General features: G+C 38.0%; 1 protein-coding gene across 2 annotated transcripts in view; it reads right to left on the bottom strand.

Moving 5' to 3' along the window:
* Positions 1-23,013, bottom strand: part of NVL (nuclear VCP like) — a 41,192-nt gene that overhangs the window by 1,733 nt on the left and 16,446 nt on the right. The window contains exons 14-22 of one of the 2 annotated variants that reach the window (XM_054290449.1): positions 22,239-22,457; positions 21,134-21,238; positions 20,301-20,363; positions 19,039-19,158; positions 17,211-17,310; positions 9,354-9,460; positions 5,569-5,645; positions 4,032-4,120; positions 274-344 (exon numbers count right to left, since the gene is read on the bottom strand). In XM_054290449.1, the coding sequence (XP_054146424.1) occupies positions 274-344; positions 4,032-4,120; positions 5,569-5,645; positions 9,354-9,460; positions 17,211-17,310; positions 19,039-19,158; positions 20,301-20,363; positions 21,134-21,238; positions 22,239-22,457 (951 nt within the window). The remainder of the gene's footprint in view (positions 1-273; positions 345-4,031; positions 4,121-5,568; positions 5,646-9,353; positions 9,461-17,210; positions 17,311-19,038; positions 19,159-20,300; positions 20,364-21,133; positions 21,239-22,238; positions 22,458-23,013) is intronic. The other variant, XM_054290450.1, reaches the window with a different exon arrangement.

Raw genomic sequence — 23,013 nt, 5'->3', positions numbered from 1 at the left:
GGTTAATAATCAATCTGGGAATGTCAGTGAAGTCCAAGGCACCACAGTAAAAAATAACCTTGATAACTTGGTGAGCCATCTACACACAGTGCACCATCTGCAGCTGAAAAGGGAGGCTTTAATTTTCACCTTATCACAAACACCAGGTTTGTTTAATGCAGAATCAGGCAGTGTCAGTTTGAAATCCACCTTAACCACTCCCAGCAGCCTCCAGCATCAGCAGTGTCCTTCCCAAGGGAGTAATGAGCTTTACATACTGGAATTTTACCTTACCTGTTTGGACACTGAAGACTTCACTTTCCTGAAAGCTTCTTCAAAGTGTTTACGAGAAATCTTGATTTCTGCTTAAAGAACAAAGCATGATAAATGACTGAAATTGCAGACAAGTGACAACCAAGTGACTGTTGCATGTATTTCAAGGCAGCATTCATGAAACCTAACTACCTGAATTCCCATAGCCTTTCTGGAAGTGAATCCCTCAAATTCTGCTGCTTCCACTTCTGGGCTTTTTTTTAAACATAAATTCAATATTAAACTTGCCTGTTATTTAAGAAGTATCTAGAAAACATTTTGCTATCATTGCAATTCTACTCAATTTCTAAGTAATTGGCTTTATATCATTGCTTTAGCTGGCATTACACAGAAGTGATGAAAGATTTGACTGCTACAACTCCCTGTGTTTAAGTTTATGCAAATTGCCTTTTTGACCTTAATGCAGCTCTCCACAGTAATTATTCCTCATAATAACCTATTGAACAGGTTTTCTTAGTATGTTAAAACATAAGCATACATCAAATAAGTCATAGGTTCCTCTGCTCTCACAGGGAAATACCTTGTTTAATCTGGATTTAAAAATCCTAAGATGCCACTACATAAATAATTGCCAGCTAACACTGTGCACAGGTACCAGATATGTCAGAAATACAAACTGTAGTCTTGTAGGGTGCATTCTTTTAATCCCTTTCATTAGGATGATTATGGTTTTTATTTCCACCTCTGCCACATTAAATGGGATGTCCCAACATGAAAAAACTCTCAACATTAATATATTTTGAGTCCTAGTTGAACAAAAATCTTCTGCTGATACAGTAAAAGGCTAAAAAGCAAATGGAAGATACTGAATCAAAAATTAAATATACCTTGTCTAAGGTGTTAAGGAGAAGAGCAAATAGCCTACAGTTCTTATTACCCGAAGGAAATGCTTTTTACAGTAAGAAAAATGTTCAAATTGGGACTTTCCCAGAAGACAGATGACTTTTAGACTGAATCATTAAAACTCCATAAAACAATAAAGATAGGAGAATTTAATTTTGCTTTCACTTTTGTTTTTAGGCATGTAATTTTTAATCAAACTGTGACAAGGCTACAGGGAGAGAGAAAATCTCCTGCTAGGTAGCTGACCTCTCACTTCAGGTTAAGTCAGACTGCTTCATGCTTATTATGTGATAAAAACTTGTCCAAAATATAGCTGTGAGTAATCTAGACCTTGGCTACTTGCTTTAACACACTTTGCCTTGATTTCTGATGACCAAACCCTTAATCTGAATAAGTAGTACAAATGTTTTATTATTTAAAAGCATTTATACTGTTAACATTTATATTGTTATTTATACTTCATTAAAATTATGAAGTATATCAACAAGTACAATCTTTTTAAAATAAGACAATGTACTTAAAACTCTAAATATGAAATTGGAGTTTTCCTGTTTACATAGGTGAGTGAGGGATACATGGTTCCTATCAAACAAGGACCATATCTTGCTTTTCAAATTCAATTGCAAAGATGCAAAACTTTCTTCTCACTTGCTAAACCACACTTGCTTTTAACTGCTCTAACAAAAATTCTCATAGATTCTCTGCTTAGGATCAGCCTTACAGACTGCAGGTGATGTGGGACCACTGGCTGTCTCCTACAAAAATGTACAAAAAGGGTCACGGTTTAGAAGGTCTGTATTTGTCACTGCAGCTGAAATAGGAGTAGGACTCTCTCTCTACTTCTCATATCCTGTACATTCTGTGTGACTAGATCTGTCTGAAATAAATACACAAGATTAAGCTCAACAGGTGACCTAAAATGTCAATGGGAAGAAGTCACCAGGAGCACATGGTGTTGCAGAGTTTCTGAGGAGCCTGACAGAAACTGCAGAACTGCTGCAGCAGGGTGGGTCCCACTCTGGCAGTGCTGCTGAAACCACTTTCATGCACCATCCTCAGTGGTTTGGAAAAGGGAGGCAGAAGTGAAACTCCAAGTTTGCAAATGACAGTGAACCTTTCTGAGCATTCAGTGCTGCCCCAACAATGAGGAAATGCAGGGGTGCTGCATAAAAGTGAAAATCTGCCCAGTTGTTAGGAATTTCCCCTACAAACTTCTGTATCTGGGAATTCTTAGACCATAGTGACTAACATGATCAAATCAGCAGTAGAATTTCTGAATTCTCCTAATATCACCAAAAGGATATCTTGACATTTCACTTTCTAAAAGCACCTTCAAGCAAACCACTGCCAAGTGTTAAAAAAAACCACACCCCTGATTTTATTCCAGAGGGAAAACATCAGGTATAACAAGAAGTTGCAACAGTTTCTCCAGAACAGAGAGGAGCAGCCCTGATTGCAAAGGAGTGACTGAGGAGGACACTCAGCAGAGTGTGGGGGGGGAGGCAGCTGAGCTTGTCCTGCCCAACACTGAAGGAACAAAATCCCCAGTCTTTATCTTGAAGGTAAAAATGAACAGGGTCTCAAATCAGAGACCACCTCACATGTTTTCATACCAATCAAGGTCAGTCCAAGCAAGCTGCTATAAGCATGCAAATCAAGCTGTACATGTATTATGGACTTGCTGGCTGCCTACACATTCACACAGTCAATGCTCAGGCTGCAATCCTGACTGTGAAGGCTGAATTCAAGGGATGGACAGCTTTAAATAAAGCCTGCTGTATTCCGAACAGCAGAATATTCAATTATAAAAATAATTATATTCAATTATAAAAATGATCAGGATAAACTCAGATATTTCTACCTCAAATCAAGAGTTTTAGCCAGCTACAGCAAGCAAAATGGGTAACCAAGTCACACAACAGGGAAGGTTTTTATAGCTCAGGGATTTTTCCTCCTCTAGCTGAACATGCTTGTTGCCTCAGAACAGGGAATACAGACTGTGCTCTGGTAATCTACTGTTGCTAAATTCCAGGCAAGATTGGATAGGTACTAGGTCAAAAAGAATCATCCAAAGCCATTAAAATACCAGTGTTGCTCTTAGAAATCAGGGGCATAATGAAAGCCCACAATATTTTCCAAGGACTTAATCTGAAAAGTCACAATTCCATCTTAGCTTTGCATTTTGGCTTAAAGATTAAATAACAAACAAAATTACTGGGAAGAAATCTAAACAGACAGGCATTTTATATAAAAGTTTCAATCTATAATTTAAAAATCCCCACAAAAATACAACTTAAAGCAGCAGTGCAGACAGATAATGAAAGGGCAGAGATTGTACTTGAATCAATTCATAACTTCCTGTTAAAGTCCTGGCAAGAGGCACTGATGAGCCAAGCACCAAAGATCAAAAGTGGCACAGATTGTCCCAAGTCCATCAGAGCTGGGTGTACGTGTTCAGTTACACAACACAGCTGGGTGCCAAAGGTAGGAAATCAGGGAATGTGCAGTTTGCAACCCTCCTCCAAATACATCAGTGACACAGTCTCTGATAGTGACAGGGAAAATTGGCAAAGGTGTATTTATTTAGTCTAGAAAATAATCAGGTTACATAACCATTTAACAGAAACTTTTCTTTAAGGTTGCAACCTTCAATTCTTTAAAAAAACAGAATTGTGCTGGCTTCTGGCATAACCATTTTTCCTGCACCTTCCCCTACCTCCCCTTATGTCACTCAATTTTTGTTTTGCTCAGAAGTCAATCAATCAGTGATGTACAGCTTTCACAGCCTTATGCTTGTCTTCAACTACTTTAAATACTTTTTATTCCATTTACCTTGTCACTGTTCAGTTAAGATTTTCTTTTTAAAGCTCTCTTACCCTTCTTGCTTTGAGTATTCTGCAGGGCCATCTCCTGTCTCAAGGCACAAATGGAAGCCTCACGTACCAGAGCTGAAAGGTCTGCCCCTCTAGAGATACAAACAACAGGTTATTTGGGGATAAATTTCTGATAAATTGCTGGTTTGCTGATGGTATATAGAAACACACTAAAAATGACATTAAAATTTGGTTGTGCTGTCCAAATTTCATCTTAAGAACACTGGGAAGAGGCCTGATGATTATGCACTCTGCAACCTTCACCTTCAGATTTTAGCCACAAATTAAGATGAAATTAATGAGGAACAAGGGAAGAGGCAAAACCCCCATTCAGCATCTTTGAAAATGCCAAAGGGTTGATTAATACTGTGCCACTTCTTGGGAACATAACTTCTTTTTTTAATAAATCTTATGAGAAATTCAAATGAAATCCCTCAGCATTACAAAAAGAGTTGCTCAAAGCTGCATCAACAGTAAACATGCTCTTAATAGTATCCACACAGCATGGTCAGATCAGTTTAAGTATTTCTTTCCAGTTTCCTGGAACTGGAACAGCTTTCACCAGTCTTTCAGCTGGTGAAAGTCATTGAATCAAAAAAAATTTCAAAATTAACTCCACATGCTTCATTTGGGGGTACTAGGCAAAAGTATTTAAACATCAAAAATTAAACCAAACCAGATAAAACAAAAACCCCAAATAAAACAAAACCAAAGACATCAAAACCCACAACAAAAACCCACACACACAAAACCCCTAAACTCAAAATAAGGAAAAACCCAAGCATCAAAAAACCCACAACCAACAACAAAATCTCAAACAAAAAATCCACAAAAAAAAAAAAAAAAAAAAAAAAACCCAAACCAAAACCTCCACACACTGAACAAAAAACCTCTGGACTATAAACCAGTGAGTGAAAGGTGTAGAAAGAAAAATTACTCATCTTTCCCAGTAATATTATGGCAAGCAGCCTGTCATAAAGTTTATCTTTTGTGAGCTCCTTAAAAACACTGAGTATTACTAAATTATTGAATAGCTTAAAGCTTTTTTAAATTTTATGGACCATAACTGCAAATTATTGTGACAGGTATGGTCATCAAGCTTTCCCTAAAGCCACACCTTGCTATTCCCAAAGCTGGAATGGAATAAAAGCAATCCTTTGTCAAACAGATTGCTCTCAACCCTGTGACAGAACACGCTGGTTATGGCTGCTTCACCAATTTGCTTTCATCACCATTGTGTATGGGCCCACAACCTAGAGAGGGCTCTTTGTTCCTCAGATGATGCAAGAATCATAAAATAAAACCAAAGAAAACCAAAAGGCCTCCACTGTTCTGTATTTGCAATGTGAAGACCATTCCAGATGAAGATTTAGTATCCATATATTCCTACCAACTTCTTGGGGGAAAAAAAACCACAAGGGAAAAGGTTTATAAAGTTAAAAAACCCTATTAATAATACCAACAAAACACAGCTCATCATGCACCAAAGACTGCTGGCACTGCACATGAAGTGTGAAAGTCGAAAGTAGAAGATACTCACGTGTAACAATCACAGTGCTCACTGTAAGCAATTTCCTCCAGGCTCACATCACTGCCCAGGGGAGGCCTGGTGCCATCCTAAAGGGGTTGAGGTAAGCAAAAAGAGAAGGGAAGAAAATTTTGTTTCTTTTACATCTACCATCCCTGAAGTGATGAAGTTCCTTTAATCAGGAATCATATAAGTATCTGACAAGATTCCTGCAATATCCACAAATATAAATATTTTTAACCTCAAACTGGCAAGAAGGATAATCAGCCTTACAACCATTTAATTAGGAAATGTTAAGCAATGGTGAATTTTAACTTGCCACCCACAGATTAGACTTTTTCTAAGGAAATGATGGCCAGCCTGCCCCAGGGCATTGTAACAACAACTTTATTCCATATGTGGGCTTATTTTTAATAAAAGTTGGTTGTTTCAGCAGCTTGTTTAGCTGAACTTCATCTGGTTTTACTGGGTGTTGAAATCAAACAGCTAAGCAATAGGCATATCAGTTTAGTCTTATCACATTTAAGACTAAATTAATTGTCTATCTTTTATATTCTGGATATAGATTTTCAAACTTAGAAGTTTTCCATTTAGGTTTCATAGGAGTTTAGATATACTGTAGATTTTTGGACACTACTTTTCCATATTATTACTGCTTCCTCCAGAAAGATTCCAGAAGTGGTTTCTTTTGTTATTATTTTTGCATTTCCAACAGCAAAAGTCTTAAATGATATTTCAATTTCAAATGGTATTTGAAACTAGCCAACAAAATTTCCAAACACTGTAAGCTTGGAGATCCTCCTGTTATCCTTAGACAACAGTAAAAGATTATCATGATAGTACAGAGATTCAAGATGTCTCTTTGATCAAACAATATCTGAGTTTTGACAGGAAGGAACACTTTTAGGATAAAATGATACATTTCTGCCAGACACTCATTTGACAGAAATGCAAAAATTCACATAAATATTTTCTGACTCCTTCAGAGGAATTAATACACTGCATACCTACAATACCTTCAAGAGAAAAAAATAAAATGTGTATTTTATAAATACACAAAAATAAAATGTGTATTTAACCTGGCAAGTTAAAATACTTGAATACCTAACAGACAGTGGAACAGTCAAGGACTAGGCAGAGTAAGGAAACAATCTTGAATGAATCTTTAGCAGTTAGAAAGGGAAAAAATCCAGAATAACACCACAACAAAAAGGAAAAGGAGCAGCCTGATTTGAAAACATCCTGAAAGGAGAGACTTTAACCTGGAAACAAGGTTACAACTTCATATGGGATACTTTAGTAATTCTTATAGGCAACTGCAAGCCAGAGAAATGCCTCCTCTGCTATAAAGAAATGTTCAATCTATTGTTTTGTGGAGCAAATACAATAGATTTAACATATTTTGTGGCATTTTTTGCTCTCCCTGCTCTGGAGCCCAGCTCTGTGCAGCAGAGGAGCTTGATGCAGCTTCCAGGAAGGTTTAAGTGCAGCAGCACCTGAAACATGTGGAGGCAGGCTTCTCTTGCATCATGTGCATAATTGGGAATGACTGATTTGTACAAGTTCACTGAAATAAAAGCCTTTCACAACCACATTTAGGCTGTGTTCCTGACAGCCTGTTCCTCCCCCCAAGTCCCTTTTCTGCCCCTCATGCTGCCTTTCCAAGCATCCCTGTTTTCACTCAGCAAGGATTCAGTTTCCACATGCTGTGCACGTATTCCTAGGAGATTTCTGGGAATGCATGGCAGCATTCAGAAGCCACTCACATCTGCACCAAACATTTTGTTTTCTCTGGCCTTGAGCAAATATGTTCTCAAATTTTTCACACTTCCTCACCTAGAATGCATGGATGAAATCTGACAAAAATTAAAGCATTTCAATTAATTTAAAACATTTTCCCCTCTTCCTACTCCATGTTCTTCTTTCAGATAAATCTTTAAAGATGTGTGGGAGTTAACTCCTCATTCACCACAAGGATTTGTAATCAAAATAACCAGATTACTGTGAATTAAGCATGCATGAAAGCATCTTGCATTCCAAAAAGGAAGATAAACAACATGATAACCAGTGAGGGGATCCACAGAAACCAAGCTGACAAACACTGTGCAAGGTATTCCTGCTGTCAGGAAGGCCCCTAAGCAGATAAGGTCACATCAAAGCTGATGTCAGCAGAAGACAAAAATATTCTGGCAGTGGGATAATAACAGGGTTACCACATCCCACTGCCACTCCTCCTGGTGTTATCCCAACAGGAAGACAGGATTGTAGGCACAAAGATTCCCAGGAGAAGGGAGCAAAGACACCTTCCAGGGACCTCACCCAGGATTTATGGCAGTAAATGCAATTCTGAGTTTGATTCCTGATGGGAAATTCAAACAGTTCTTCCCAACAGCCAGCTGGTCACTGGCACACAAGAGGAAGCCAGAGATGAAGTGAGGACTCAGTACAGTTCCTTGTGCTCAGAGTTGTCCATGAGTGATCCTGCCCTTGCCAGGGGGGTTCCTGTACCTTGGTGTGGCTGTGAGAGTGACAGAAATCAGCTCTGTTCAATGCCACCTCTGCTCCAGGGAAGGCAGCAAAGCACCAAGCTCTGCTACACTATTCCCCTACACCCTAATTGCCTTTAAAAATAAATCTGGTAAAATAAAAATTGTGATTCCTTACAGTATTCAGAGATGTTACACTCAATTCCTCTCAACATCTCATGAAGGACATTAAGAACAGGGTTGTAAAAAGTATGAACTGAAGTATTTCTGTAAAACTTAGAAACAACAAACTTGTCTACTGCAAATAGCAAATGGGGGAATCTAATCCCCCATTAATCTTAATCTATTTCCATCCATGAAGCAAAGCACAGAACAAATGAAGGAAAGGAAAGTCTCACATCCTGAATTTGTAATGAGAGGTCACCCTGAGAACATCCATTTTGGCATGAAAGAACAGGCTGGAACAAGTTCTCACTTTCTGAATTCTGAATCAACTATTGCCTGTACACCACAACTTTAAGGTTACACAAGTCCACAAGTCTGGATTATCCCTAATTACAAATACACTAAACAATTCTTGCCAGACTTCTCATAATGCTGTCTTTCCTCTAGAGCAAAGACTTTGTTTCCTTTGCAGCTCAATTCAAGATCTGACAGAACACCTGGTCTTAAAAATCAATGATGATCTACTGGAAAAAAAGTAGGAAATATCCAAGTAATTAATATGCTTTTTATGTTCTTTTTTAAGGCCTTGATTCCTGCTGTGCCCTACCTGGAGAAACACTCCCAGAATTCTATAATCCAAGTGTCTGAAGTGGCAGATTGTGCTGTCCACCACAGGGAGGACCCATGAAAGCACATATTGTACATTTTCACATTTACTTTAACACACAACCTCAATCAACACAAGCTCCTTTTCATCCTAAAGCAAATTAGGTGTCACAACTACTGTTGAGCAAATCCAGATGGAGCCTGTGAATCATTCTGTTGAATGTCTGGAACCCCCCAAAAAAAGCTTACAAAACACTTCCAGGCACATTACTCACTCTGATAGGAATTTTGTCATTAAATCTGTTCAAGCTGTGACTATCAAGGCAGCAACTTCTGTGTTTAACAGGTTTGCTTTACCCAAGATTCATCAGCCCCTTGCAGTCCCAGAGCAAATTTAACAGCAGATGGGCTCAGGGATTATTTTTATGACCTCATGGAAAGTGTTTCATGAGACAGGATCCTGCAATTCTTTGTAACATTTAATTTGTCTTACAGCATTCCACCAAGCTTCAAAATGAAGGATATATTCCAAATACTCACTTTGGTGATGGTTTTTAGAATAGCAAGTCGATCTGCAGGTGGTGGCAAACCCACATAGAGTGTTTTATCCAGCCTACCAGGCCTCAGGATAGCTGGGTCAATGATATCTTAGGGAGAGGAAAAAGAGAAAAGAATTAATCCAGAAATGAGTTGCACCCTTAGGAATACCTGCACATGACAAGGAATACATGCATGTTTGTATCAAGACTCAAAGAAGCATTTGTGTCATGCTCATGCATTTAAACCTCTGAGCTTTATGAAAAAGTTTCATTTTTGCCAACAAGTCCCTAACAGCCAGTAAAATTAAGCCACAGCTGATGAATGATGGCTCATAAATCCCAGTTTCATCTCTTCACATAAGAGGACAATTCTATATTTGGCAATACAGAATTAGAACATTTTTGCTGAGGAATTCCACATTAATTAGTAGCGGTTTCTTCTACTGGAAGGAACTCTACCCAAAGGGACAATGATAGGCCAAGCATAACAAGCACACAGGGCCAATCACAACCATCCATATGCAAACTTAATTTTATTGGTCATTTGTATTTCTATTACATCATGGTTATCTCAATGGTAAAACAGGAAACCCAGGAAAATACCAAAAATAGCTGCAAAGTACACAATTAGTTTCCCAGGGAGAGCTACAGACTCCAAATTTATTATGTGTGGAGAAATAAAGAAACAAAAATTATCACAAATGTTTCTAGAAAACCATTCAAAGCTTAAGAGTAACAGAAAGTGCAGCTGCCTTTTAACACCACAGGCTGTGATACCAAATGTACACAGAGTCAGTCAGGATGTAAATACTGACTATTTGTGTAACAAGAGATACAGACAGGGCATATAACCTGGAAAAGCCTCAATTCTTGTCTGTGTTTCAGCACAAACTGCCTGCATGATGTTTCTCAAGGCTTCTTGATGCCCTATTTCCCTATCTACCAAAACCCAATAATGGTATTCATCTGTTTCACTAAGGAATTCTGTGGAGTCACCATCCCTGGAGGTACTGAAAAGACCTCTAGATGTGATATTTGGGGACAGTTTAATGGCAGATTTGGCAGTGCTGGGTTAACAGGTGAACTCCATGATCTTTAAGATTTTTTCCAACCTAAATCATTTGTGAATCTCTCTCTGTGATATCCTACATGCCACAGTAATGAGAGCAGCAAAGTCACAGAAGCACTCACAGAAGATATAAAGAAATCTACATTTTTACTATAACAGCCTATTTGAAAGTATATAAATTATAGTTACTGCAAGAACCTCTCCCTGAAGTGACAGTTGATGATTCCATCTCAGTCTGAAGCTGGAAATTATCAAGGCCTCCCAATGAAGCTGCCACCAGCCTGCATTGGCTCTGCCCTCCTGACAGAACAGAGCTCACAGACAAATTATTTCATTCCTGTACATTAAAGGTGAAGGACTGCAAGAAGTGAAGCTGCTAATCTTTACTGTGCAGTGCCAGACACCACCCAAGCCCTAAAACAGTAGCAGGGAAGTTAAACTATCACTTTTTTTGCAAATTAAAAAAGTCTGTTTAACTCTGTCAACACTTGAACTGCCTGATCCTACCACAGTATGGTCCTGATCCACTTTTTAAAGATGGGCATGGTTTTGTTCAAGTTGCTCTCTCAGTTATGCTTAAAGGACAACTCTGTTATCTTTTTCTTGGACAAAAGCTTTTTCCTCCCCCTAGGATACAGCAGTCATGGGCAGAAAAATCTATGGAAGAAAAATCAGCTCATGCAGATGCTAATGTGATGAGAATTATGAGAAAAAAAAAAGGAATTACTTGTATTAATTTAATCCAGACCAGATGAAACAAGAGTTAAACAGAATCCCTGCTGTGGCAGGCACAGACAGAAACATCTTCTTTATACATCTGTGCATTGTTCCAGATGACACTTTGTCTTGCTTTTGACACAAGTGCACTTTCCTGTTTCTGTGTTCCTTATCACATCATTAATAGGAGATGGCAAAGTTCACTCAAAGGATCTGTTACAAACACCAAAACAAATACTCTCAATAGGGCCTGCATTACAACACCAGCACTTGCTGATTTCCCCATTCTAATGTTCCAAAAATAAAGTACTAAATAATATTTAAAAATATTAAGCTTGCTATGGAAAACACAGTTTCCATTTTGCACACTGACAACATGGTACTTGCTATTTGTCCAACAATATGAAGAAGTTGCATTCACCTTTTTGGATGGAAATTATCACACTGCCTGCATTCAAAAAATTACCACAACTGACAGAACCAGATAAGCTGCAGTAATGGTGGTTTACAGCAACAAAACCACACCAAAGTCTGAAACACAGAGCTACACTCCTCATCTCCTTATGAATCAACTCATTTCATTCTTCTGGTCCAGATCTGGGCCTCAAGTTCTTGAAAACTCATCACATAACCCAGAAAATTAATATTTACTCATTGGACAAACTCATTAGATGCATTCATATCCATTTAAAAGAACTGAACAAGGCACCCCTTGAAGGAATTTCAAAGCATTCCACCCTGGTAAATCACAGCACTCCCTCCATATCTATTCTCTTAAAACTTATCTCAACAGAAGAGAGTCAACTCATTTTAGATACATTTACCATTTTAATGAAATTAAGGCAGTTATTGCAGATACCTCTTTCCAAGCCTATTATTATCCCTCAAGCTGGAAGGAAAGTGAAGGATGGAAATGTGATGAAACACAGCACTCCTTTTCCAAGCAGTTGCCTCACAGACAGAATATATTTCTACTGGGAGAAATGTTAATAATTTCCTGCCTTTCTGAAGTGGTCATTAGAGGACAGTAGTATAATTTTCCAAATAATATGACAAAATTGCATGAGAAGATATTTACAGTACATCCATTCCTTGCTGTTTTTAAGGGTTCAAACAGGCACTAACCTCTAGAGAATGAAGTCACATTTCAGTTTGCTACACTGCTCTTCAAACTACTGCAAATTTTTGAAAGTATCTGTGCATGAATTCCTACACAGGGACATTCCATTGCTCTATAATAGAATCTTAGTCCCACATCATTTCTAGCTGATTATTCATGTCTTATCTCAGCTGTAGAGCAGCCAAGCACATTTACAGAAGGTCAGTGCATACAAGCAATGACAGCTGCTGTGTGAGTCCATCAAACTTCTCCCATGCTTCACTCAAGCTTTTAAAAATATATTTGAAGCACACAAGACCTAGGCCCTCCCATTAGTGATGTTCTGAAATGCAGGCTCAGAAGCCCAGAAAGCTTTTCTGAGCTGCACTTAACAACTGAAGTTACTGTCAAAGGTACACAACACTCAAGGGCTGCTGAAATGCAGAAATATCATTTGTGTGAGTTAGAACTATTATGAAAGAAATTGTTCCATGCCTCATGTATTAAGTGCTTTTCTTAGATCTTATCTTGCCTTTAATTCAGCAACATGTATAAACAGGTAAAAACATAAACAATGCCCAAACCCAAACTGTAACTATTGTTAAAGACTGGTGATTATTTTTTTAATTGTGTTTCAAAACATGTGGTTCAGGTGAATAGCTCTAAAAAAATGAAAATAAACTTGCCAACAAAAATAGAACTCACTGAAACCAGGATTGTGCTCAAAGGTAAGAGCAGAAGAGGAATTTTGCAAGAATTAATTGAAGCAAGCTAGAGAAAGAGGCCATGAATAAAAGCAAGACATCACCACAATTTATGTCCAGTTTTAAATCACTGTCTTGTCTTGTTTCCTCACATGACAAACAGCTCCCTAGATCCCAGGGGAAATGCTGCTGATGCCTTGGGCAGCATTTCTCTAAGGAGTTTATAATGTGCAAAGCCTGGGGAAGCAAGGGAAGAGCAGAAAGCAGCAGTCTCCCATCCTGCAATTCAAGCTGGTAGCTAGAAAGTTGTGGGAAATTACAGATTTTATTCAACAGTAGTGTTTGCCTGTTGTGCAGTATTTAGTCTTGAATTTGGGAAAGGAAGGCTGGAAAAGAATTTAATTATTGTGACCCATACAGGTGCTAACAAGACAAGACATTTCTGCCTCTATTTTTTCACCACTCTCTAATAATACCAAAAGCGTTAAAAGTTTAATCCTCTTCAGACAAAGTCTGACATTGATTCTGCATTTAGGTGGAAAGAGATCGACTTGGGAATATTGCATCCCTGCTGATTTAGGAGGAGTCAAGAAATATCTGCAGAGGACACTCAAAGTCAGTGAGTAAATGCAAAAACATTCAAATATCCTGCTTTTTAGGGCATACCAAAGGCTTTTTTCAGCACTGCCAGAATAAGAATTACCACTTGCAGATTGTAGATGATAAACAAAGGAACCAATCTATTGTGCCTCCCCTTTTGCCAACATGGGATTTAAAGCCTTGCAAGTGTTTAAAGGCTATATAAAAGAGAATTTGGGTAAAAACCACCAGCATTTCACAGTAGTACTTTGTCCCAGGTGCCAACACCTCACTACAACAACTGTGCCAGGAATAAACCTTGATGCCAAAAGTGGTTGAGCCACTGCTGTCCTAACTACTCCTAAACAATAACAACAATAATAACAACAATAACAACAACAGTAATAATAACTTATGAGAGAAGACTCTTCCTATTGCACAAGGATTTCAGCAAACACAACAGCCATGAACAGTACCAGCAACCAATTCTCAAAGCTATGCCATCATTCTAAAAAAAGAAGCATCTTGAAAATCCATTTTCTCTCCCAATAAATTATACCAACAAGGATTAAAAACCATGAGATCTCAGTTCACAGCACTGGCTCAGTGGAAGACTGCAGAAGTTCTGCTGGGACACATAATATTATTTAGCTTTACATTACACAACTCCCCTCCCCAGCAGAACCTCTACTCACCACAAGTAGGACAGAAAAATCTTTCTTACAAAGATTTAAAAACCTTTTCAGGCAGCACAACTTTAATTGTTTGAGGGAATTAGTTCATTATACCAGCCAGTCTAAGCTATGCCTGTCCTACAAATCTCTGCTTGGGCTTTGCACTCTTAAGGTGGTTAAGAGTGCTTTACTAGCACAGAATTCACTGCTCTCTACCTGCAGTGTGCTCCTTTCAACTACACAGACCAAACCAGCAAAACCTCATTTGGTGAGCACTGCCTCCTCCTAGGGCCCATGAACAGTGAATACACTACAGGAGGGAAACATCAGTTTCCCCAGGTTAACCACAACTTCAGTAGAAATTGTCCTGATGAAACTCTATTTCCTCATATTGACAATTGCAAATATCACAGGAAAAATTTATGGTCTAAACCTTCCCAAAATGTATATATATGTGTGTGTGTGCATATATATATATATTATATTTATATTTATATTTATATATTTATATATATATTTATATTTTTGTGTGTGTCTATATATATATATTTATATATATATGCACACACACATATATATACATATACACACACATATATATATATCTGCATAGTCCTTCTGAAGCAAGACACCCACCCTATCCAAATGCCATCTTCCAGCTGAAAAAAAAATATTTTTATTATGCTGGTAAAACAACTCCTTGTATCTTTATCAAGATAAAATCACCAAATTGAAGGATATAAATTCATACAAATTCAATAAATAGAAATTAATTGTATTTGATAACCCTGCCTTTGCATTTTCTTTGCATTTGGCATTTTTACCTCAAATCCCCTTTTTTCACCAATGTCACTGACTAAAAATACACTGCTGATTTCATGCCTTACACATTTCCCAGCTGCCCTCAAATATGAGCCCAAACCTCATTATTTGGTAAAGTTTTGTAATTTTAACTATTCCTGTATGGTCAAACAGTAGATCTGCCACTGCAGCTGAAAAAGGTGATAGTGACTTTTTAAAACTGAAGGGGGAGAAAATATCCTAAAGCCATTCCAGAGGTAGTTCCTAACCACATAAGGGTAAAAATGCACTTTGTAAAAGGCTTATAGAGAGGGGAATTAACAACTGACAGGTGTCTATTTCACATATGCATGAAAATCAGACCTGTAAGCAAGCACAGAATCAGTGTATATCTAAGCCAAGGAATTAGGACAAACCTGCCACACATAAATATTTATATTTTGAAATTAACATCTGAGCAATATTTCCCCTAAGCTGGCCCTGGTGAAGCTGCTGGAGTGCTTGCACAGAGGAATCCTTGGCTCAGAAAAATGACAAAGAGGAGCCCAAAAAAGGACTGGCCCCCTGCCCAAGCAGCTGAGGAGGCAGTGCAGGAAGTACAGCTGGATGTGGAATTCCCAGCCCCAGCTAATTTAACAGCCAGAGCTAATGACAAGTCAGTAATTAGATATGAAGCCCTTGTGAAACATTTCCAAACAGGGCTGCTTGATACAAATGCTTGTAACAGCACAGCTAATTTAGGGAGAGATCTCTTTGCTAAGGCAACCCACCAACACTCTTGGTACACCTATACACAGCATAACCTTATTTTCTTATTTTCTATTCTGCATTGCTTTAGATAGCTCAGGACCAGCAAGCTCATGCCAGGAACACCTGACACTTTAAGTCAAAGAATTTTTATAAGCAGGTAGAGATTTAAGCCCCTACTGCTCATACTTCACCATGTGGAAGGCTTGAAAGTCTGTCATGGTGCAAAGAATTTGAGACATAGGAAGGTCTTCCTCCAAATCTTTAAGGCTTTTGAACATTGGAAAAAAAAAATCTCACCTAATAGTAGCCTACTCTAGATGATTTCAGACCAAATTATCCTTAATTTATAGAACAAAAGCAATATCAAGTATTTTAACTTTCCCACCTTCCAAGTTATATCCAAAATAGCCATGCTACTATTTTTCCTGTTAAGCCATTTCTCAGCAAAACTACATCTTGTCCTTACTTAATACATGCAGGTAAGAAATAACTGTGTGTCACTGTAAGTAGGAATTTGCCAAATACCTGTTCTAGGTGCAGAGGTTCTTTCCAGAATTGTGGTACCCACACCAGTATGGTTTTACCAAGACAGATTTGTAACCCTGTATTTCATTTCACTTGCAATATTCAGGAAAATAATCATAACCAAGGAAGTGCAACACCTTTGTGCTTGTTTTCTTTCTAAACTGACAACAAATTCCTTTATCTACAACCCACAGCCTCTACATGGAATTCAAATTCAGGAAAGACAGGTTTCTTGCTATGTGTAAAACACAAAGCTTCTCCATAATACAAAACAAACCCAGAAACAGAGATAGAAATTTGCCTGTAAAACACATGATGTTTGTAAAGCAGACATCAGTGTTTAGCCTATTAACTGAGAAGATGCTGCTGCAATTGCAAGAGCTGCCAAAAACTGAAGAGCCAGAGAGGGAGCAAACACAGTTGTTAATATCCAAGCTGGACATGAAGCAACAGAAGAGTAACTGCTCCAAACAGAGTCTAGTGTGGAACACAGAGCCCAGGAAGCAAAAGATAAGCAAATGGAAAAATGACTTAACATGAGACAGATGTCTTAAGGCAAAAAAAAAAAAAAAAGATATATAGCAGAAAACTATAAAGTTGCTTAGGATAGAAAATCAATTTAAGCAGTAAAAAAAGAAAAAAAAATTTAGGTTTCTTTTATGCTTCTACATTGCAAGGAGGTAAACCACAGCAGTCAAAGGTCTTTCAAAGCTTTTTAACAGCAATGGTACCAGGTGCTAAGTGAGACACATTTTAAAGAGATTGCTTTATCTCACAATACCACATGAACATGATGAACTGATCAGAAAAGCTTTGGATTTGAGCAGACACTGTAATTTTGAGCGCTTAGTTGCAGAATTCAAATATTTAGGAACACATGACTTTGTTAAAAGAGACCCAAGGATGTGTGATTCCTTGTTTGTGACCTCTGGCTGCTCACCTGGCCTGTTTGTGGCAGCCATAATGAAAACCTGCTGTCGCTGCTGCAGCCCGTCCATCTCGGTGAGGAGCTGGTTCACCACCCGCACGCTGGCTCCTGACTTTGGGGGGAGAAATCGGTCAACAAATCAAAAAAAAACAGTGGGAATGCCAATATTTCAAGAAACAAAAGATCTACTAAGTCCCTGCACTGAAATATTGTACTCAAAGAAAAAATTTCTTTTAAACACTTTCAATGGAGCTGCATTGTGGATTCCTTCTCTCATACTCTCAGTACATCTCCATCCCATACATTTCCCATGTATTTTAACACATGGCAATTTTCTTTCCCATCAAAACTAAAGGATTCACTTAAAAGAATACATATAAATATTTGTACTAGTCATTCTGATATCTACCTCAACAAGAAGACACAAAATTTCTCAATATTCAGTTTCTTGAGGGAAACGAGTTCTTAAATACAGAAACCTCTGAAACAACATTTTAAGCAGGTGAGGTACTGAGAGGTAAACAGTAATTCCATAGTAGTGACAGGCTATAAACAAACTTAATAGCTTAATATCAATGATATTTTTGTCCTTGCTGAGGGGGAGAGAAATGATGCATCTGACTCCATCTTATCAACATGCTAATTAATTACTTCATTATACTATATTATTCTATACTATATTACACTACTATACTATTACTAATACTATTACTATTACATATACTATATTATTCTATACTATATTACATTATATTACATCATATCTAAACTGAATCTGCCAAGCACTCCACTCTGCACAGAATCCCATGACTGTCACCCAACAGTCCTGACACACACACACACACCTGGCCCTCACAGGCCAAGGAAACAAAACACCATCACTTTGGGTAAACAATCTCCATATTGCATTCTCCTTTTGCACAAACACAGGCACAGCAAATATAAGATAAGAATTGTTTCTCCTTTCTCTGAGGTTCAGAGAATGTGAAACCCAGAAATATTCTTGGGAAGAATCGTGCCTTGCTTTTCTCTGTGGAGAGAAATGCGGCTACAGCTTAACCTGAATTTCTCTGGATATTTTTTTTCATATATACATACAAAAAAAAGTGTTAAGCTTTATAAAATTTGATCAACATTATTTCCCTCAAATAAAAGCCTAGTGGATTGCCTTTCTTGAAAAATACTGGGGTAATACTTGGGAAATACTTCTGGGTACTTCTGCTTCCTGCAATGACCCATCGTACCTTATCAAAAGGCTAATAGATTACTTTATTATACTATATTATTCTATACTATATTACATTATATTACATTACATCTAAACTGAATCTGCCAAGCACTCCACTCTGCACAGAATCCCATGACTGTCACCCCACAGTCCCAACAAACACACTTGGCCCTGATAGGCCAAGGAAACAAAACACCATCAATTTGGGTAAACAATCTCCATATTGCATTCTACTTTGGCACAAACACAGGCATAGCAAATATAAGATAAGAATTGTTTCTCCTTTCTCTGATGTTCAGAGAATGTGAAACCCAGAAATATTCTTGGGAAGAATCATGCCTTTCTTTTCTCTGTGGAGAGAAATGCGGCTACAGCTTAACCTGAATTTCTCTGGATATTTTTTTTTTCATATATGCATACAAAAAAAAGTGTTAAGCTTTATAAAATTTGATCAACATTATTTCCCTCAAATAAAAGCCTAGTGGATTGCCTTTCTTGAAAAATACTGGGGTAATACTTGGGAAATACTTCTGGGTACTTCTGTTGCCTGCAATGTTCCAAAAGTTGCAAGTGAAAGCATTTATTTGGGGAGATCTCTCAAGGCAGACTCACCTCACGGTCAGACCTGCGAGGGCACAAAGCATCAACTTCATCAAAGAAAATCACACAGGGGGCAGAATTCTGAGCCCTCTGGAACACCTGGCGTACGGCACGCTCGCTTTCACCCACGTACTGCAACAGCAAGAGAAACAGCTTGAAACAGTGTAAGGCACAGAGATTTTGCTTGGGAAAAAAAAATAAATAGTTTTAAACACTATTTAAGGTACTTTGCAAGGGAGAAATGCAATCTAGTAATCTGTCTTTTTTCCTGACAAGTGTCTCTTGTCTCTGCTTCCTCACTGATCATGATTTACATGGGAACTGTCACTAGTTGACTTTTGACAATTTGCAGAACATTCAAAGTTTAACAGAATTCCTTTTTTCTGGGCAAGAACTGTAACTTGCCATCATTTTGGTGATGAGAATTAACAAATGAGTCTTAATTAAGGACCCTGTTGTTCAGCTGTTCACGAACAAACCCAGTGAGCAATGTGAACACAATGAGCATCTGAAGTTCACAGAGTTGCTGCCTGAAGACAGGGGCTCGGTGGTAGGGAACTGATAGGTCAGCCAGAATTTCCCTTTGAATGCTGAATTGTAGGAACAGGAGCTATGAAGTTGTAAATGCAAACACTTAACTTTTTCCAAACAAACATGTTTTGATTCAATTTATATGTTAACAAAGTCTCTGAACCACAGCCAAGCATTTTCTCTGTATTCCACCAGAAGTTGGGCTCCTCATTAACTGTTTTATTTCCTGCCTGTATCAGTACTTGAAGCAGACATATAAAAACATTTTTATGAGATCAATCAAATCCAGTATGTGGGTTTCAGCTTCCACATTACTGATAATGGAGCTGCAGCCACCTTGCCCAGTTCAACACATTCTCTTTGAAAAGGACTGAAGTTACATCACAGCACTTCTAAAGTCCAGTGCTTTGAAAATTTGAATTACAGCACTTTTATCTGTTGACATTTAAAACCTCCATGCTATAGAAAAGTAGTGATGCATGTAGTTGGTCATTTAGAAACCCTCCTTCAAGTCAAGAAGGGTTACCTGCCACGTAATTTAAACTAAGATAAATATTTAAGCTGCACATGTGACTTTTTTTCTTTTCACATGAACAACTTCACTGCTGAAAACTTTAAGGAGAGGTTCAATAAGGCAATTTCAGCTGCACCAGTATCAGTTGTGTAATTATCAGGAATTTTGCTTGCCTCACATTTTGGAGAAGAATCCCATATATAACAAAAGCCCCATGATTAGCACATACCATATTTAGCAGCTCAGGACCTTTCACAGATATGAAGTTCAGTCCAGACTCATTTGCCACAGCCTGTAGAAAAGGTAAAGTGAGATAGATATAGATAAAGATATAAATATACATCTTAAACACACATTCATCATGTCTGCTTGGGTTCTGTCCATGGAGTAATAAACAAATCTAAGGGGAGGAACACACAGTCAGCAACTGTTTGCAAAATATAGAAAACAGTACAAAGTATAATTATATGCCATTAAGAGTGGGAGGGGAGCAGGGAATTTAGCAATGTGTTCTCTCTCTGTCTGATGAGGCAGTTCTAGATTCACACCCCACCAGCTGAAGAATGTCCAATAATTATGGGAGTTAGAGAGATACTCAACTCCATAAAAGCACCTGAAGACAAAATGAGAAACAATCTGAAATTTGCATGATTATCTGCATTTACATGGAGATGTGGTAAGAACTGAAATGCTCAAGAAGCAAAACAGAAGTATTTTCAGTAAGAGTTGCAGAGTACTCCCAAACACATAATTTAGCTACAGTAAAATATTCCATAGAACTATAGTGGTTATCCAATAGAGCTTCTTCTCATCTTTGCTACTTCTTCCTTAATCAACTTCATTCCTTCAAATTTTGCAGGAATTCCCACTCCATTCAAGCCAAGTTGTAACTTTAGGCAAGAAAAATCAAGTAACTTCAGCACAAAGGCCTAAATTTAGATTTCTGATGAAATGTGGTGCAAAAGGCCAACTTCTTGCACTATGATCCAGACTAATCCTACAAAAACTTCCACTTCAAGAGGACTCTCCAGTGCTTTTAATGATGTTTAGGAAATGCATTACCTTAGCTAACAGTGTTTTGCCACACCCTGGAGGCCCGGCAAGCAGGACACCAGCTGGAGTAGTCAGGCCCAGAGCTTTGAACTGCTCTGGGTTTCTCACAGGTGCCTGAAAAAGAAATTATCATCATTACCTCTGGCACAAAGAAAACATGAAACTTTTCATTTTAGTTACAGCTGGATGAAAAATCACTCACAGTAAGTTCTTTATTCCCATTTTTTATAGACTAAAAGAATAAATATTCAACCAGCACCTTAGTATCTTGCACTGCTAATTCCCCCTAAATGGGAGAAATACCTTTATTCAGAGGCAAGGATTTTATTCACCAAAGTTACCTAAAGGTGTTAACGTTAAGTTTCCCTCTGATTGGCAGCAAGATTGCTAAGCTTCCAGCTAAGTAGTCTCAACTCTTTGTGCGGTAGTTGCATAACCAAGGTTATTGGTACACAACTTCTAAAATACTTAAACATTGAGCAATTCAAAGACACTGAAAGCATTAATACAAAAAGCAAAATATTAAATCTAAACAGCAGACTTGAAACAAATTCTGAAGTAAATTATACAAGCTTGACTGTTTTAAATAAAGATATTTTGTCACTGTCATATTTTCTGAAAAATCCATTTGCCCAAGATTTTCTCCTGGGAGGCTGAGATGCCTCAGAGAAAAAGTAAAATAAATTCTTATCTCATTTGCTTCTCCTGTGTTGTGCTCACATGTGGAAAGTGTTTGGAGATTATTTATCCAACAGGTGATTGTTTCATTGGTTTTATGTGAATTGTTTTGACTTATTGGCCAACCAGGGTAAAGGCTCTGGAAAGAGTCGTGAGTTTTCATTATTATCTTTTTAGCCTTCTGTCTGTATCCTTTCTGTATTCTTTAGTATAGTTTAGTTTAGTATTCTTTAATATAATATAGTATCATAAAATAATAAATTAGCCTTCTGAGAGCATGGAGTCAGATTTATCACTCCCTCCTGCCACGGGGCACCCCACAAATACAATAATTGCAAAACACCCCTATATCTTAAATAAGTATTGAAAATAAACAGGTTTATTTCCTGCACAGGGGGGAGTGCAGAAGCTCTTTGGAAGGAAGGTTGGGCCATACCAATATTGCCATAGTCAGCTCCTCCCGAACATCCTCCAGGGCTCCAATGTCTGCCCATGTCACATCAGGGACTGTGACAAAGCCTTCTCTCTTGGCAGAGGGCTGCACTGCTGGCAGAGCAACAATAAAATCATTCATCTCAATCCACAGCTTCTGCAGCTGCTCCTCAGGCAAGGGGCCTTGCTCCTTCAGCAAATCCAAAAGTCTCTGCAATTCATCCTTTACGTACATGGAAAGGGAGAGAGAAAATTTATGCAACTGGGTTAGACTTCCAGAACCATTTTAGGGCTCTTTCATCCTTAACATACATGGAAAGGAACATAAAAAGATTATGCAACTGGGTTGGACTTCCAGAACCATTTTAGGGCTTTTTCACCCTTAACATACATGGAAAGGAACACAAAAAGATTATGCAACTGGGTTGGACTTCCAGAACCATTTTAGGGCTTTTTCATCCTTAACATACATGGAAAAGACAAAAAGATTGTGCAACTGGGTTGGACTTCCAGATCCATTTCAGGGCTTTTTCAAAGCCACACTTCAAATATCAATCACATTATTATACACAATGCACATAAATAAATTACTACAAATGATAAAAATGTTTCAGGGAAGCTCTGTATATATTTAACAGGTCTGAAGGCACTGAGCTGAGCTTAAAATCTTGATTTAGATGCTACAAAAAATGAGCTAGCAGATGTATTTTGCCTTCCAGTTGCTGGAAGGCAAAATACATGGGGTTTTTTGCCTTTCTACTGCTTCTCCCACACTGACT

Source organism: Melozone crissalis, unplaced genomic scaffold (genome assembly GCF_028551555.1).
Source record: "Melozone crissalis strain CALT ecotype California unplaced genomic scaffold, PUWL_Pcris_2 ptg000081l_1, whole genome shotgun sequence".
Taxonomy (NCBI): domain Eukaryota; kingdom Metazoa; phylum Chordata; class Aves; order Passeriformes; family Passerellidae; genus Melozone; species Melozone crissalis.
This window is presented reverse-complemented; position numbering and strand designations above follow the sequence as displayed.